The sequence below is a fragment of the Apodemus sylvaticus genome, chromosome 1 (genome assembly GCF_947179515.1).
Source record: "Apodemus sylvaticus chromosome 1, mApoSyl1.1, whole genome shotgun sequence".
NCBI lineage: Eukaryota > Metazoa > Chordata > Mammalia > Rodentia > Muridae > Apodemus > Apodemus sylvaticus.
In genome coordinates this window covers 68,055,290-68,071,965 of record NC_067472.1, presented here as the reverse complement: position 1 = coordinate 68,071,965, position 16,676 = coordinate 68,055,290, and the positions used below count along the sequence as shown (strand labels likewise).

The 16,676-nt window shown below is 46.2% G+C and overlaps 1 protein-coding gene across 1 annotated transcript in view; it reads left to right on the top strand.

The window, feature by feature from the left end:
- Positions 1-13,440: 13,440 nt before the first annotated feature.
- The window catches only part of Glrx3 (glutaredoxin 3), a 31,146-nt gene continuing 27,910 nt past the window's right edge, over positions 13,441-16,676 (top strand). Inside the window, exon 1 of the mRNA XM_052196403.1 lies at positions 13,441-13,580. Coding sequence (XP_052052363.1) covers positions 13,483-13,580 — 98 coding nt within the window. The 5' untranslated portion in view covers positions 13,441-13,482. The remainder of the gene's footprint in view (positions 13,581-16,676) is intronic.

Sequence of the window (16,676 nt, the reverse complement as noted above, 5' to 3'; positions counted from 1 at the left end):
TCAAAATAAATTGATTGCTAGAGAATGCAATATTTCCTGACTGTTTAAAATTATAAAACAAAATCAAAGACATGCAAGGCTATAGTCTACATCTCTGGTAACTAAGAGATCAACCTTTCCTGGAGAGATTGTTAAATAATGTTAAAGATTACAAGCATCTTTCAAAACAGAGCATTCATTTAAGTAGAAGGCTGGGCCTCAAGATTGTCTGGGACTCCTGCCTCTCCCAGCTGTGCTGGTGACCAGGTATGCCAGACATTGTTAGTTAATATTTATATCCCATCGTAAAAGAACATATTTCTGTAGGGTAAATACAGTTATGCCCAATAATAATGGCTCTGGATAAGGAATGATGGTATAATAACCCAATTCTCAAGGAGAGAAAACTGGATGACAAGGGACACATCTGTGACTCACTACCCCAAGAGGGGGTCTGGTCATTTGTAATGTCACTCGTACAGTGATTTACAGTGTGGAGAAATCAGAAAATAAAGATTTCCATCAAATTGGTGACAAGATTTCTTTTGATCTCCACTTGTCTTAAAGATGGTCAGAGAATTTGGGACAATAGGAATAAACCTCGAGGCTAGAGACCTGGCTCAGTGCTCAGAACAGATAGTGTTCTTGCAGAGGACCTGAGTTCAGTCCCTAGCATCTACTTCAAGTGGGTTACAACTATAACTCCAGCTCCAGGGAAATCTGATGCCTCAGGCCTCTCAGGGCACTGCACACATGTGCACATACCCACACACATGTACACATAATTTAAACAAACAAACAAACTTGGGCTAGAGAGCCGGCTCGGTGGTTAAGAGCCGGCTCTCTGGCTACTCTTCCAGGGGATCTGGTTTTGATTCCCAGCATTTATATAGAGGCTCACAATCCTCTGTAACTCCAATCCCAGATAATCTGACCCTGTCTTCTGAGGGAACCAGGCAGACATATGGAACATAAGCAGTACATGCAAGAAAAACATCCATATACAAAATAAAATTTAATCCCCCCCCAAACTAGTTACTATTCAAAGTTACATACAAACTTGCAATATTGAGGGGATAACTTGGTGGTAGACTGCTTGCTTTTGTATACACAAGGCCCAAGGTTCAATCGTTAAATACATTAAATCAATACATTAAAAAAAATAAGCCAAGCCGGGCAGTGGTGGCACATGCCTTTAATCCCAGCACTTGGGAGGCAGAGGCAGGCAGATTTCTGAGTTTGAGGCCAGCCTGGTCTACAGAGTGAGTTCCAGGACAGCCAGGGATACACAGAGAAACCCTGTCTTGGAAAAAAAATAAAAATAAAAATAAAACAAAAAAATTAAGACAAAACAAAAACTAGCTTAGAAGATGAGGCCAGATACGGCTCTGGTGCAGAAGAGAGGAGTTGAATAGGCAACTCCTGAAACACACACGGCAGCTCCGGGCTCCTTGCTGTTCACTGCTAAGGCAACTGCTGCTTGTTCAAAGCCAGACTTCTGATGGAAGACTTTGGTAACCAGAGGACTTCTCACTGTCTTTGTCTACAGTTGACCAGACAAAGCAGAGTGGGTTGGGCACTGCTCCTTCCCTCAGCTTCATGAAAGAAAAGACAGCTCATCTGGGGGCCGTCCCCATCTGTCTCTAAGCCTAGAAAGGTAAATAGTGACAGTGACTTGCTTGATTGAAACATTTCTTTGACTAAACAAACTGTTCCCAAGCAAGTAATGGGCCCGGTCTCCCACACAGGTGCTTCTCAGAGCCCCTCTGAGTGCGTAATTGTTAGAAAGTAAGCAACTTCATCTTGAGATTGTGAGAAAAATTACATAGCAATTTGATTTATTTAGAAAGACTCCAGGTTATTGGAGACTGTATGTTCTTTTTTAAAAAAGATTTATTTTTATTATCTTAATTATGTGCAAGTGTGTGTGTGTGTGTGTGTGTGTGTGGTATATACCCATGAATGCAAGTGCCCAGAGGTCAGATGTGTTAAATTCCCCTGAAGCTGAGGTTACAGGCTGTTCTAAGTCTCCTGGTGGAGGTGCTGAGAATTGAACCCAGGTCCTCTGGAAGAGCAGCCAGTGCTCTTTAACTACTGAGCCATTTCTCAGGGACTCTGCATTCTTAAAATTCCCAACTCCTTCCTTTCTCTCTTGCTGGGCTCTGTGAGTTTCCCAGAATTTTTGCAGTCTAGGCTGGCTTCAAATTCACTAAGTAATGGAGGTTGGCTTTGAACTCCTGATCCTCCTGCTTCTTTCTCATGAGTGGGATTATAAGGATTTGATACCACACAAATTTTTCTTCTCATTAAAAAGAAAGATGACTTGTATCTTATGTGTGTGAGCATTTTGCAAGCTTGGATTGTATGTATGGGCAGTATGTGGGAGCCTGGCACCAAGGAGGCCCCAAGGCACCAGATATCCTGGAACTGGTGCTACAGACAATTGTAAGCTGCCATATGGATGCTGGGAAATGAATGCAGATCCTCTAAAAGAGCAGCAGGAGGTCTTAACCACCCTCACATCTCTCTAGTCCTTAGCTGTTTTGTTGTTGTTTTTTTGGTTTTTGTTGTTGTTTTTTTTTGTTTGTTTTTTGAAGAAAGGCCTCATGCTACCTACCCTGGTCTCAAACTGCTGATCCTCACACCTCCACCTGACAGCTGCCATCACAGGCCTGGGCTATCTTGCCTGAAGCTGTGTGTGTGTGTGTGTGTGTGTCCTTGAAGAAGGAACTCTGTCAGTGTGGTTTTTTGTTGTTGTTGTTGTTTGTTTGTTTGTTTTTTATTTTTCGAGACAGGGTTTCTCTCTATAGCCCTGGCTGTCCTGGAACTCACTCTGTAGACCAGGCTGGCCTCAAACTCAGAAATCCACCTGCCTCTGCCTCCCCAAGTGCTGGGATTACAGGCATGCGCCACCACCGCCCGGCGTCAGTGTGGTTTTATATAACAAAACCACAGAAAAACTTCCTGACTATTTGAGTCCAGGGTGGGGCCCCAGTTTGGAGAGTTTCCCGTGGGAGGGAATGTTTTGGGGATGAAGCAGGCCCTAACACCTCCTGCTTGCCCAGATTGTCTGATGACACTGGCTCCCTGACTTTCCAACCTTCCTTCAGTCAATGCTGCCCTGCAGCAGAGGGATGCATGGAGTTTCTTGAGGAGGCCTAAGGACCACACATTCCTGTCTACTCTGCCCACTGGATTCCTAGGGTGCTCAGGATGGGTAAAAATTCAGATGACAGGAATTAATAGTAGCAAACAATCAGAATTCTTTGGGCCTGGTGACACAAATCTAAAATGCTAGGTACCTAGGAGGCAAAGGTAGGAGGATTGAAGGTTCATTGTCACCCTGGGCTATTTGGGAAGGCCTATCTCACAGAGTAAAATGGCAGGATTTTAGCTCTGTGATGGAGTGTTTGCCTAGGATGCTGACACCTGGATTCCAGTCCTAGGATTGGGAAAACAAAAACAGAACTCCCAAACAAGAAGTTATTGTTTCTTTTTTGCACCCAAGAGAAAGATCTCTTGTTTATTAGGGAGGAAACTCTGGTTAGTGCAGTGGATGTTTGAAGGATACAGCAATGATAACTGAGGTCATGGGCTTAGTTCAGTCTCATGATCTGATTTCCATACTAGGATGCTGTCTGCAACACAAAGAGTCAGTCAATTACTGATTGGTTGGCTTTTGTCTATGTGCACCCATATTGTAAAGGTTTCTCTCCCCTCCCCCCCCCTGTGTGTGTGTGTGTGTGTGTGTGTGTGTGTGTGTGTGTGTGTGTATTCCTCATAAATACCTACTTTGAATCCTTCTGCTAGCAGGAGGGGGCAGGAGTTGGGTCTCCTCTGACTACTAGAGAGATCTACTCAGGGAGATGGCATCTCTGAGCACACACAGCAAGTGAGAGTTTTGGACAGGGAGCCTGCTGTCTTAGGGTTTTACTGCTGTGAACAGATGCCATGACCAAGGCAAGTCTTATAAGGACCACATTTAATTGGGGCTGGCTTACAGGTTCAGAGGTTCAGTCCATTATCATCAAGGTAGGAGCATGACAACATCCAGACAGTCATGGTGCAGGAGGACCTGAGAGTTCTGCATCTTCATCTAAAGGCTGCTAGTAAAACACTGGCTTCCAGGTAGCTAGAATGAGGGCCTTAAAGCCCACGCCCACAGGGACACACCTACTCCAACAAGCCACATCTTCTGATAGTGCCACTCCCTAGGCCAAGCATATACAAACCATCACACCTGTGTATTCAAGTAGCTGACCTGGAAGTTTCTGGCAGAAACGTGAACTCTTTGAGCCACTAGCCTGAGTCTGGCTGGCTAGAGCTTCTTAGCTTTGTAAGGAATTACTTCTAGTTCCACAAGCTGTGTTTGTTTGTGTTTTGCTGTTATGATAAATACCTGAGGGGGTGGGGAATCCAAGCAAGAAAAACTTAATTTCTCTTAGTTTCAGAGGTTGGAGTTTGTGGTCCACTGGGGCTGTTGGTACCTCTGAAACCTGTGATACATAGACGACAACGCGACACCTGTTGCCAAGAGATTGTTCACCATATTCCCAGAACCCATTGGGCTCACCTTTACCTGTGACCACGTGTATATATGAAGAACACCCCCTCCCTGTTTCTCTCGATCCTTTCTATTTCTGATGCCACCTTTGCCCTTTCTTCCCTCAATAAACCTCACATGTAACTGTTTGGCCTGGTATGGTCCTTCTGAAGCCACATGCAGTTCAAGATCCTAACAGGGGCCATCACTGTGAGGCCTTTGATGAGGCAGAGTACATCATGGTGGGGGTGGGGTAATGGCAGAGCAGATCAATTTGTAGCAGCCAGGAAGCAGAGAGAGGCAAGGGACCAGGAATAGTGGATGTCTTTCAGGGCATGTCCCCATCGAACACGCTCCCACTGCTGGGCCCTGTCCTTCCAGGCTTCATATTTGGAATCAATCCATGAAGAGGTTATTCCAGACAATTTTCAAAGCCCATCAACAGACAACCAAGTCTCCAACAACTGAGCTTTTGGGAAACTCCTGATTCAAGTCACTACACATGCTATATTGGCTGTGACAAGGGTGAGTTCACCTGTGTCCTTGTTTCTTATATAAGGAACAAACATTACAGCTGCCACACACCATTAGTTCCAGAACTTGGGCGGAAGAGGCAGGCAGATCTCTGTGAGTTTGAGGCCAGGCCCAGTCTACATAGTGAGTTCCAAGACAGTTGAGCTAGATAGTGATATCCTGTCTAAAAAAAGGAAAGAAAGAAACAAGACTTACTTATAAATCAGTACAGAACATTAACTCTCAATGGACTAGGAGAATAAATACATCTGCATGCACTGTTTATATGTGAAACATTTTGGCTTCGAAAAGACAGGATGCATATCTGCATGTTCAGGCTAATGTAGTGTTATGTCTGGGGTGGTCCCTTGCACCTGGACCCCTGGCAAGTAGCAATGTGTGGGGGAATGTGTGTGTCAGTGATTGTGCGAGTTCTTCCTTTTCTTATCTCTCCTATCACTGTGCTGGCAATGCTTTCAAATATACAGTCCAGATGTGGTGGCATTTGTAAGCTCTCAAGTACTTAGCTGATTGGAACGAGAGGGGTTGGGGAAGGTATTAAAAATCTATAGGTCAGCCAGGCAGTGGTGGTGCACACCTTTAATCCCAGCATTTGGGAAGCAGAGGCAGGTGGATTTCTGAGTTTGAGGTCAGCCTGGTCTACAGAGTGAGTTCCAGGACAGCCTGGAATATACAGAGACACCCTGTCTCGAAAAACTAAAAACAAACAAACACTTCATAGGTCAAGAAAAAGGAGCATTAAAAACCACAAGCATTAACAGAGCCTTGGAGCTGTTGGTGTTAAATCATCTTCCTGGGTCTTCCAGGAAGTGGACTAGAGAATCCACTCAACAAAGACACTCTCAGTTTGGGGTGGAGGCTGAGTCACCTGCAGTTCTGACTCTACACCACACAGCTCCTTCTTGACCAGGGTAGAGAGAGGATAGGGGGTGGGGGGGGGCGATTAAGGCTGGGGAGGGAAGACTCATAGGTCCATTAAATGGTTTTAACAGAAGTCTTTGGGGGAGGGGGAACAGAGCAGCTGGGTTAAGTTTGCTGAGCTGCATTCTCACTGATGGATTCTTTCTGAGTTGGCCTTTTGGGATCTGATCATTCAACCCTGTCCATAGCAGCCCCAGTGGTCAACACAAGCTCCTGGTGGAGGAATCGCCCATTCATTCAGCACATCTTCCTTTCTTCGGGGGAAACCAGATTATGTGGAGCCATCAGACAGCACCCGCTCCTGAAAAGAAATGGAACACATTTTATTGGCACAGCCAAGATGAAGTATGTCTTGAAATCTGTTTTACAAATAAACTCGCACATAAATTGTCCATTCTCCGCTTGGAAACCTGCTTTTTTTCTCTCTCTCTTCACATTTGAGGAGCTGTCAGAGGTCCCTAATAAACACTGAGTCTTATTTAGTTTACTGGATATGTAATTCTTCTTTTCTTTGGAAATAATTATTTTTCAAGCAAGTGCAGCAGAAATATAACCAATAAACATCTAGCTATGACAGCATAAACAACCTTTATAGCAAACCCATACATCGAGCTCTCCAATAAAAGTACCTATGCTAAGAAGGGAGCTACAAAATTGGCTGTCTTGTCCCCAGACGGAACTCCTTCTCTGAGGATCTGGAGACTTCTTATAGCTACTTTCCACTTCTGTGCTACAGAAATGTCTATCGAGTGCCAGGCAGACAGTCCGGCTGCCAAAATGGCCTTGGGTTTAGGAGAAGGAGTCTGGCCTCATGGTCGGGCCAAGGTACAGTGTATCTACATGGTTTGGCAAAACCCTGCCTCTCCAGGTCCACTGTGGGTTTAAAACTCTCCATAGGACTCTGGAGGGGCCTTGTGAGGACCTCAGCCTTTGGCCACCCTCCCTTTAGTTAAGGCCAGATGTCACACACAGTATGGACGGCTATACCTGTGCATGAGGCAAGAATAGTCTTTCTAGGAAACTCCCACCTCGGAATTCTGCTCATGGCTGGGTCAACCTTTCCAGGACTCTGGGAAGAGGGAGATTTGTTCAGGTCTTTCCCACCTAAGAGCTCAGGCTGCCTCTCACTGTGCCCAAATCAGTGGGCAGCATGGGAGTTGGTGTGTGTGTGTGTGTGTGTGTGTGTGTGTGTGAGAGAGAGAGAGAGAGAGAGAGAGCCCTGCTGGGCCAAGTGGGCTCCAGGCTTCTCCTGGGGAGCTGTGTGTGTTGCGAGTCCCCAGCAGACTTGCAGGGCTCTTTGGGGCTCATTTATGCTTTTATGGTAGCTCACAAGATGTTATCACAGCTTGAGAACTGAAATTAAAATATGTATCCTTCAGGTGCAAATCCGGTACTAACAGCTTCCCCGCTGCTCAGCGGGGGCTCCATTAATCTCGCACCAGAGAAATTCCTAAGGAAATTAATTCCCTCCAGTTGGGGTTATTCTCAACTGGTCTTTGGGGGGCGGAGTAATTGGAATTTAAGAGTCTCTCTTAAAAGAAGGGAAACCTTGGCCATTTTACTTGAGTGGCAGCCCTTTTCAGTGCCACAGTTTTTCCTCCCCCGCAACTCCCCCAATATCCCTTTATGATTCTCCGTTCTCTAGGTAGGGTTTACAGATCTCTACCCACAGAAGGGAGCTGGACTTTGAGGCTTCATTTCAGCCGACCAGGTATGGTCCTCTGCAGAATGGTTTGTTTGTGGCCTCACAGTCCTGCCACTGTACGGGCTGAGTAAGATTTGGCCACAGGAATGCATGACAAAGCACTAAAAGCTGGTGGTTAAAATACTGTACTAACAAGAGTAACTAAAAAGAGCTTGGCTGTTTAGGAGCAGTAAATGAGTTGTTGTCCAGCCCAGCAGCCTGCCCTCCCCCACCCACAAGTTTACAACACAGTTGAAGGCTGAGTGATATAGCTCAGAGGTAAAGTGCTCAGAGCTTGCCTTGTAAGCATGAGGGCCTAAGTTCTATACCTAGAGCCCACTTGAAAAAAGATGGCTCTGGTGGCCTGCTTGTAATCCCAGTGCTGGGGATAGAGAAGGGGAGACAGACACCTAGATCCTTGGGGCTCACTGTCTCACCAGCCTAGCCTACTTGGAGAGTTCCAGGTCACTGAGGCTTTGTCTCCAAAACTAAGGTGGACAGATCCTGAGAACCTACAGACAAGGTCCCCTAGTCTCTATAAGAACACACGCACATGCACACACACACACACACACACACACACACACACACACACACACACACACACACACAGAGGCACGCACAGAGGCACGCACAGGCATGCATATGTCCCACAGTTGATTGCAAAACCCACAGTTGATTGCAAACACAAGATGGAGTTCTCTGGTTGCCCCCTCTTTGAAGCATTCTTCCTCCTGGGCAAAGACTTTAGCTCACTGACTGGAATCCCAAGTCCAGAGTTTCTATGCTCTGGAAGTTACCTCAAAGTGCTCCTGGGGCAGCTTTATTGTCTTAATCTGCAGGTTAGAAGCAGCTCCTTTGCTGGGAGAGCCATTTCTGGCCAGGCAAATCCAGCAACACAGAATAGCATCTTAACAGAGGGGGTTGGAGGTTCAGGTGTCAAGGGCTCTCAGCGACACCAGTGAGTGTTGTATGCAGAATGACTCTCCAGGGACATAGGCCCAGATCAGCTCCAATCTCTTGCTTTCCTGTGGGTTTTTTTTTTTCCCCACTGCATAGAGAAAAGCCAAGTGAAACCTACGATACGATAGGTAACCTCTAGTTAGGGTTACTATTGCTGTAATATAACACCACGACCGAAGTAAATTGGAGAAGAAAGGGTTTGTTTAACTCAGTTCTATATCACTGTTCATCCCCGAAGGAAGTCAGGACAGGAACTCAAACAGGACACCATCCTGGAGGCAGGGTCTGATGCAGAGACCATGGAGGGGTGCTACTTCCTGGCTTGCTCAACATGGCTTGTTCAGTGCGCTTCCGTATAGAACCCAGGACCACCAACCTAGGGATGGCACCACCTACCATGGGCTGAGCTCTTCCCCATTAATCACTAAGAAAATGCTATACAGGCATGCAGGGAGCCTGATTTTTATGGGAGCATTTTTTTAAATTGATGTTTCCACCTCTCGAATAATTTTAGCCTGTGTCAATTTGACATAAAATTAGCCAGCACACTGTAAATGTGGGTTGTTCTGAACAAGCCCAAACCACTGAACCTAAAAGTGGCTGGTGTGAGCTGAGTGGTGGTGGCACACGCCTGTAATCCCAGCACTCTGAGAGGCAGAGGCAGGTGAATTTCTGAGTTTGAGGCCAGCCTGGTGTACAGAGTGAGTTCCAGGACAGCCAGGGCTATACAGAGAAACCCTGTTTCGAAAAAAAAAAAACAAATCCAAAAAAACAAAATAAAACAAAAAAGTGGCTGGTGTGTTTTCCCAAGGTTGTCAGAAGGAAAGGCCTTGGCTTCCTAGAGTGACAAGATGAGGAGAGTTTGCCCTTAGAAGGGGTAGGGGGAACTCCTGATGTTGTCCTCAAGGCTGGTGAGTGGTGAGCTTCCTTAGCTGTAAATGGGGCAAGAGCAGTGATGCTCACTCTGTCAGCCTGAAGGATGCTGAGGGAGAAATATGCACCCCATCTAATAGCTTTAAGAGGCAGAAAACCTCTAGCCCCCTCCCTCAGCCTGGATCTGTAGAGAGCCATAACTTAGCTTTCTAAAGTGCAGCTTGGCCCCATCCTGAGCTCCCTGGTCTTAGAAGCTGAAGTCAGAGCATTTTTCTAGGCATGAACTCACCTGCAGCCTCCAGGGTTATCTACTCTAGCAGAGGTAACTGCAGAGAGGGTGGGTGGAGAACGCCCCAGGATAGTTCCTGCTGCTTTCCCAAAGTCAGAGCCCCCTCCCCCCCCTCCAGCTGGTGTCTACCGCTTGTAGCAAATTCCATTAACCTGGGAAAGTCAGAATTTGTAAAACTGCCAGATGAGAAGTAGGGTGATGCCCCTTTAAAAAGAGAATTCTATAACATACTTCCCTAAATTACAGTTTTACCGATTTCATGTGTCTGAGTTCTTTGAAGGCAGGCAGAAGCAGGTGCAGAGCAGTGGTCCTCAACCTTCCTAATGCTGCGACCCTTTAATACAGTTCCTCGTGCTGCCTGTGGTGACCCCCTAATCATAAAATTATTTCATTGCTACATCACAACTGTAAATTTGCTACTGTTGTGAATTATAAGGTAAGTATCTGATATGGAGGATATTTGAAATGTGACCCCCCCCCAAAGGAGTCAAAACCCACAGGTCAGGAATTGCTGGGTTAGAGAATGAAGGGCCTCCCATTCGCACCCCAACTCTCATTCTTGGCTAGCAAGCTCTCAGACTTTGGGAAACTTTCAGGAGCCCTTCCTCTATGCCACATTCAGCTATATAGCTTATATGTTTAAATATAATAACATTCTGTTATTATCTTATTTCTTATTCTTTTATTAAGGCAAGGTTTCACACTGAAGCCCTGGCTCTCTGGAACTTACTATTGAGAGACCCTCAACTCAGTGTTTTTAGACCTCTAAACTAGCCCAGCACAGAGTAATTTGTTTTTCTGCTTTCAGCTTGAGAAAGATAGCCCACCCTATTCTAGTTCCAATGTTTAACTATACAGTGCCCCAAGGACGTTTGCTCCAGATAATCTCTAACTTTCCTTACTTCCCCATTCCGTGCATGTTTTGTCCTTCACCCCTTGCCTTGTGAATTGTGTCCTCCAACCCTTATCTTGTGATTTTTCCCCTTTAAATACCCCTGACTTCAGTTGCATGGGGTCCTCAGTTCTCTACCCCTGCATGGTGTATGGCTGTGGAACCCAGAATTCTGGAATAAAGAAATCCTCATGCTATTGCTTCGAGACCGTTTCTTGCGAGTGATTTGGGTGTCGCCTTCCGAGGCGTGGGGTGCTGGGGCACCCTCGGTTTTTGGGGTCTTACACTATGTAGCACAAAGGGACCTCAAACTCTTGATTCTTCTGCCTTAGCCCAGAGAGCTGGGATTCCTGGCCTGTGTTCCCCCAACCCCCACCCCATCCTGTTTCTGCAACATGATTCTCTCCTTTCTCATGCATTTTATCTCCAAAGAGTTCTCTACAGTTTTTGTTTTCCGTCAACCTACTCTTTATTCAAAGATGTAGATTCATATACACTTAATATGAAAAGAAAAGTGCTGGGTCTGGGGGCACATACCTGTAATCCCAGTATTTAGACAGTGGAGGCAGGAGGATCAGGAGAGCACAACAAACTTCAGCTACCTGGGCCAATCAAGAATGTATTTCAATAAAAACAATAATAAATTTATTATCAACTAGGTACACCTGGTAGGTAAGTTTATTTTCAACTAGGTGGTACATATATATAATTCCAACATTTAGGAGGAAGAAACAAGCAGGTCATGAGTTCAAGGCCAGCCTTAACTTCATAGTCAACTCTAGGCCATCAGGCTACATAAAAACTTGTTTCAAAATATAAAGGGTATGTGTGTCAAGATACAGAGATAATGGGTGTACTGTCGCCCAGTGATGAAACCTTGTGTCTTGGTTTTACTAATGTGAACAGACACCATGACCAAAGCAATTCTTATAAAGGAAGACATTTAGTTGCTTACAGGTTCAGAGGTTCAGTCCATAATCATTAAGGTGGGAGCATGGCAGGGTCCAGGTAGCCATGAGGCTGGAGGAGCTGAGGGTTCCACTGCTCGTTCTGAAGGTAACTAGAAGACTGGCTTCCAGGCAGCTAGGATGAGGGCCTTAAAGACCATGCCCACACCCACAGTGCCACACCTACTCTGACAAGGCCATGCCTTCTAAGAGTGCCACTCCCTGGGCCAAGCATAGACAACCCATCACACCTTGCAAACCTGTAATACAATATTATAATCAGGGTGTTAATGTCCGTGTGTGACCCTGATGTCTTTCTGAGGTCTCTGTGGCTTTACTGGTGTTTGTGTATGTTTATTTTCTTACAGTCCTAAGTTTGGGGTTCTTTTTTGTTTGTTTGTTTGTTTTATTTTTTTTCGAGACAGGGTTTCTCTGTGCAGCCCTGGCTGTCCTGGAACTCACTCTGTAGACCAGACTGGCTTTGAACTCAGAAATCCGCCTGTCTCTGCCTCCTAAGTGCTGGGATTAAAGGCATGCCCCACCACTGCCCTGCCCTAAGTTTAGGGTTCTACCACCCCAGCTAAGAAGCAAAACAATTTGACCTGTTGCATTTGGAGCACTGTGATTTACATTTTTAGTAGCTGTGTTTCTCAAGATGTGTGTGATGTGGCTCCCAGGGCTGTTTGTAATCACACGAGCAGGACTACCAATAGAATACAGGAGTGGCTACCGCAAGCGACTCTCCTGTGTACTTTATTTTTTTTAAAGATTTATTTGTTAATTATATGTAAGTACACTGTAGCTGTCTTCAGACACACCAAAAGAGGGCATCAAATCTCATTACGAAAGGTTGTGAGTCACCATGTGGTTGCTGGGATTTGAACTCAGGACCTCCAGAAGAACAGTCAGTGCTCTTAAATTGCTGAGTCATCTCTCCAGCTCTCCTCTGTACTTTAAAATGGTCCAGCAAACAAAGGTAAGAGAAAAAGTTTAATTTCCAATATATCCAAAATATTTCAATATGTAATCTACTACTGTTACTCAGGATGGACTGGAACTCACTGTATAACCCAGGCTGGACTCAAACTTAAGGAACTCTTTCTGTCTTAGTATGGGAAGATATGACTGGAGAATCATATCTTCCCATACTAAGGCTTCCCATACTAAGGATTGAAGCCTGGGAAGGCTTCAAGTAAGAGGGTCAGGGAGACGGGGCCTGGGTGGGGAGGTGCAGGAACTCTAAAAAGGAGCCTAATGGTTCTTAGAGTCAATGGAGACTTAGACCTTGCCTTGTTAAGGTTGTAACGGGTAACAGGTGTCACAGGGTTGTACTGAAGGGTTGATTTTGGGGTTCAGAGGGCATCTCTAGAAGAGTTCGAGTTTCCTCCAGGACTGAGATACAGGGATTATCAGGGTTGTGCTCAGACCCTATTGTCTTTTAGTCTTAAGACTCCTAGTTCATCTTTATGCAGCTTCCTGTGAGATTTCATCTTGCCAATGTTCTAATCTGACTTCACTCTGACTTACAATACACACATACTTACATCCCTTCCTATTGTAGGTTTATGAGCTCCAGAGCTACAACAGCCAGGGGCCAAGGCATCTAGCTAGTTAGCACACCAATATTAAAGCAGGGAGGCTGCGCTAGCTCAACCCAGAGCCGTCAGTAGTGCAGACAAGCCTCCTAGTTCTCCCGGCTCGAGGGCGTGACCTTCAGAGCCAGAGGGCGTGGTATAGTGTATCAGGGGTGGGGCCCCGACCTCAGCGGGCGTGGCTTCCCGTGCGCAGCCTCCTCGCGTGTCCGCCCCGCCCTATCGAGCCTCCGGCGCTCGACTGCTGGTGTCTGGCGGAGGCAGCATGGCGGCGGGGGCGGCTGAGGCAGCCGAGGCAGCCGTGGCAGTGGTGGAAGTCGTCTCTGCCCAGCAATTTGAAGAGCTATTGCGCCTCAAAACCAAGTACGCGGGGCGGCGTGAGGGCCCGGGGACCAGAGGGCAGCGGGCCGAGGGTCACGGGACTTGGGGGCATCCCCCAACGCCGCACGTCCGGAGCTGAGCTCGTGGTCCAACGGCGGCCCTAGTTGGGCCGCGGCGGTAACCCCTCCTAGGGAAGCGGAGCTCGGCGGCCCGCGTGCACAATGGATCTGCCCTCCGGAGACCCGCTTGTGGCGCCTCCTAATGGAAGCCTTGGCTGGTGACCAGCCTGCAGGCCCAGCTAGGGTCCGGTGCTTTCCTGAATCACCGGCTGGCTTAGGGAGGGTCTGCTGCGGCCCGGTGCACGCGGGTCTCGCCTTTGGACAAGACTTCCAAAGGCCAGCCCTGGGGATGCGTGGGGGAAACAACGACCTCGGCGCTCTGTGATGCTTCCCAGCCTTGGTCTGCAGAGTCGTGGGGTGGGGGGTCAGGGTCAACTGCCTGGGACCCCCAACCTTTCCTTTAGTCCCTTATGTGCTTGTAACCCTGGGGCAAGTTTCATAATCTCACCTTCAGCTTCCTCCCGGGTGGACCGGTTCTATTAAAGCGCTGCTGTGGTTGGCGTACCGGAAGCACTCTCCCCTAATGTGGGACCTTGGTACCTTTACAGAGCAGAGTGGGCAGGTGGGAGATTGACTGGCTGACATCTGCCACTCCATACAGCATGGAGGAGAATTAAAATAGCTCATCCAGAGGCTGGCCTGTGTAGCTAGCTAGTGCTTAATATGTAAGAAGCCCTTAGTTCCACTTCTAGCACCGAAAACAATAAATCAACAACAACAACAACAACAACAACAACAACAAGACCTTCCAGTTCTTTCACATTTCAGGTTTACTTGATTTTTTTTTTCAAAGGAAAAGGGAGAATGAAAATACATTAGGTAGAAGCTGAGTTCTGATTGATCCAGCCAGGTTGTTTACCAGGCTTTACGGAGGACGTCAGAGTTGGCCTCTTGGAGTTTTGAGGGCGTGTGTGGACACGTCCTGAAAAGATTGAACTTAAATCATCTGAGAAGATTCATTTTTGTGTGTGTGTTTCACATGCTTCGCTTGTTTTTTTTGTTTCATGTTTTAAGTAGGCCTTAGTGGGTAAAAGTTAGCAGAAGCCATTTATTCTGCAAGTTCAAGGTCAGTTTGATCTTCAGAGTGGGTTTCAGGCTAGCCAGAGGTATATCAGGAGACCCTATTGCAAAAAACAAGGAGACAAACATTCTTTCCTCTTCAGGAGGAGGGGGGCCAAACAAGAACAGCAACAAACCCCAAACCCATTTGCATGTATTCTTGTCACTGGTGTATGCCTGAGATGACTCAGGAGCCTGTTCTGCAGTGATGTCTGGAATGGTGTCATGGGAAGTGCTTTGTGTGGAGACGGGAGCCATTGAGAATATTAAATAACACTTGTGAGTGCAGTCATTCCCATGTCAAGGCTTTTCAGTTTTGATGTGGATTTAAATCTACTTTTTAGTTTTATTATTACTTTGTCATCATTTTACGTGTATTTCTGTATTGCCAGCATGCAGTGCCCTCAGAGGCCAGAAGAGGGCATTGGTTCCTCTGGGATTGGAGTTACCGATGTCATGGGCCCTTGAGTAGGTGCTAGGAATGAGATCTCCAGTCTTCTGGAAGAACAGTTAGTGCTCTTCGTCATCTGCCCAGCCCAGAAGTTTACTTATATTAATTTTTTATGTATTTATGTGTTTGTACTTTTTTCTCTCTATACATTTTGTATATATAAGTTTTTGTGTATATGTAGGTTTTATGTTTATGTAAGATACTGAAATCTCAGTTTCTGTCTGTACAGTAGGGGTGGGAAATGGGTACCAGAGTTTGGGCCTATTCATAAACCACTTAGAGTCCAGAATATGGTAGTGCTTAGAATTGGTAGTATAATTTGCAGATAAATAACTGGAGTAGTGGAAAACTATAATAGAACAACAAATGATTGTTGGGCTCTAATTGTTTCATTGATGGAGAATGGTGACTCGTTTTGTCTGCTAAAATATTCAAATATTCTGGGGTACAGTGTAGCTCAGTGGTGGGGTGCATGTTTAAAGCTCTAGGTTTAAACACCAGTGTGGTGGTAAGGGAGTCATGTTAGTGAGATTTTTCAACTTGATCGTTCTATAAATGTCCTAAAACAATGTATACTGGCTAGTTTTGTGTGTCAACTTGACATAGGCTGGAGTTATCACAGAGAAAGGAGCTTCAGTTGGGGAAGTGCCTCCATGAGATCCAGCTGTGGGGCATTTTCTCAATTAGTGACCAAGTGGGGAGGGCCCCTTGTGGGTGGTACCACCTTTGGGCTGGTGCTCTTGGGTTCTATAAGAGAGCAGGCTGAGCAACCCAGGGGAAGCAAGCCAGTAAGAAACATCCCTCCATGGCCTCTGCATCAGCTCCTGCTTCCTGACCTGCTTGAGTTCCAGTCCTGACTTCCTTTAGTGATGAACTGCAACGTGGAAGTGTAAGCTGAATAAACCCTTTCCTCCCCAACTTGCTTCTTGGTCCTGATGATTGTGCAGGAATAGAAACCCTGACTAAGACACAATGCATAGGGCACATCGGCCTGTCTGTTATGAGGGAGAAACTGGTTACATATAGTACACAAGAGGATGACATCATCCCTATTACATGTGCAGTTGGTATTCCATGCTTAAATGGAAAATAAGAGCTAGGCATGCAGATATAGGAATATCTCGGGCAATACATAATCATTTACATTAAACGCATGCAATGGTGTTATCAAAACACATTTTAGTTTGCTCTTTCTACCATCTCAGGATGGTAGAAAGTTATTAGTTATAGTTGTTATAGTTATAAGTTATAGTTGTGGGCGTTCAAAGAATTCAAAGCCATATTAGTGCCATTGGAGCAAAACAGCTCTGTGTGCGTACATTCCTCTCCCTGCTGCTCTTCTTTTTGAAGCCAGGACTCATATACTGGAGGCTGGCTTGGAACCCCAGATGTAGCTGAGGAAGACCTTGAGCTCCTGCTCCCTCTTCCTCTGCTTGGGAGAAAGGTGCTGTGATTACAGGCAGGTGTCAGCACCTAGCTCTTCTCTTTTTTTCACACGTCGGCTCATAC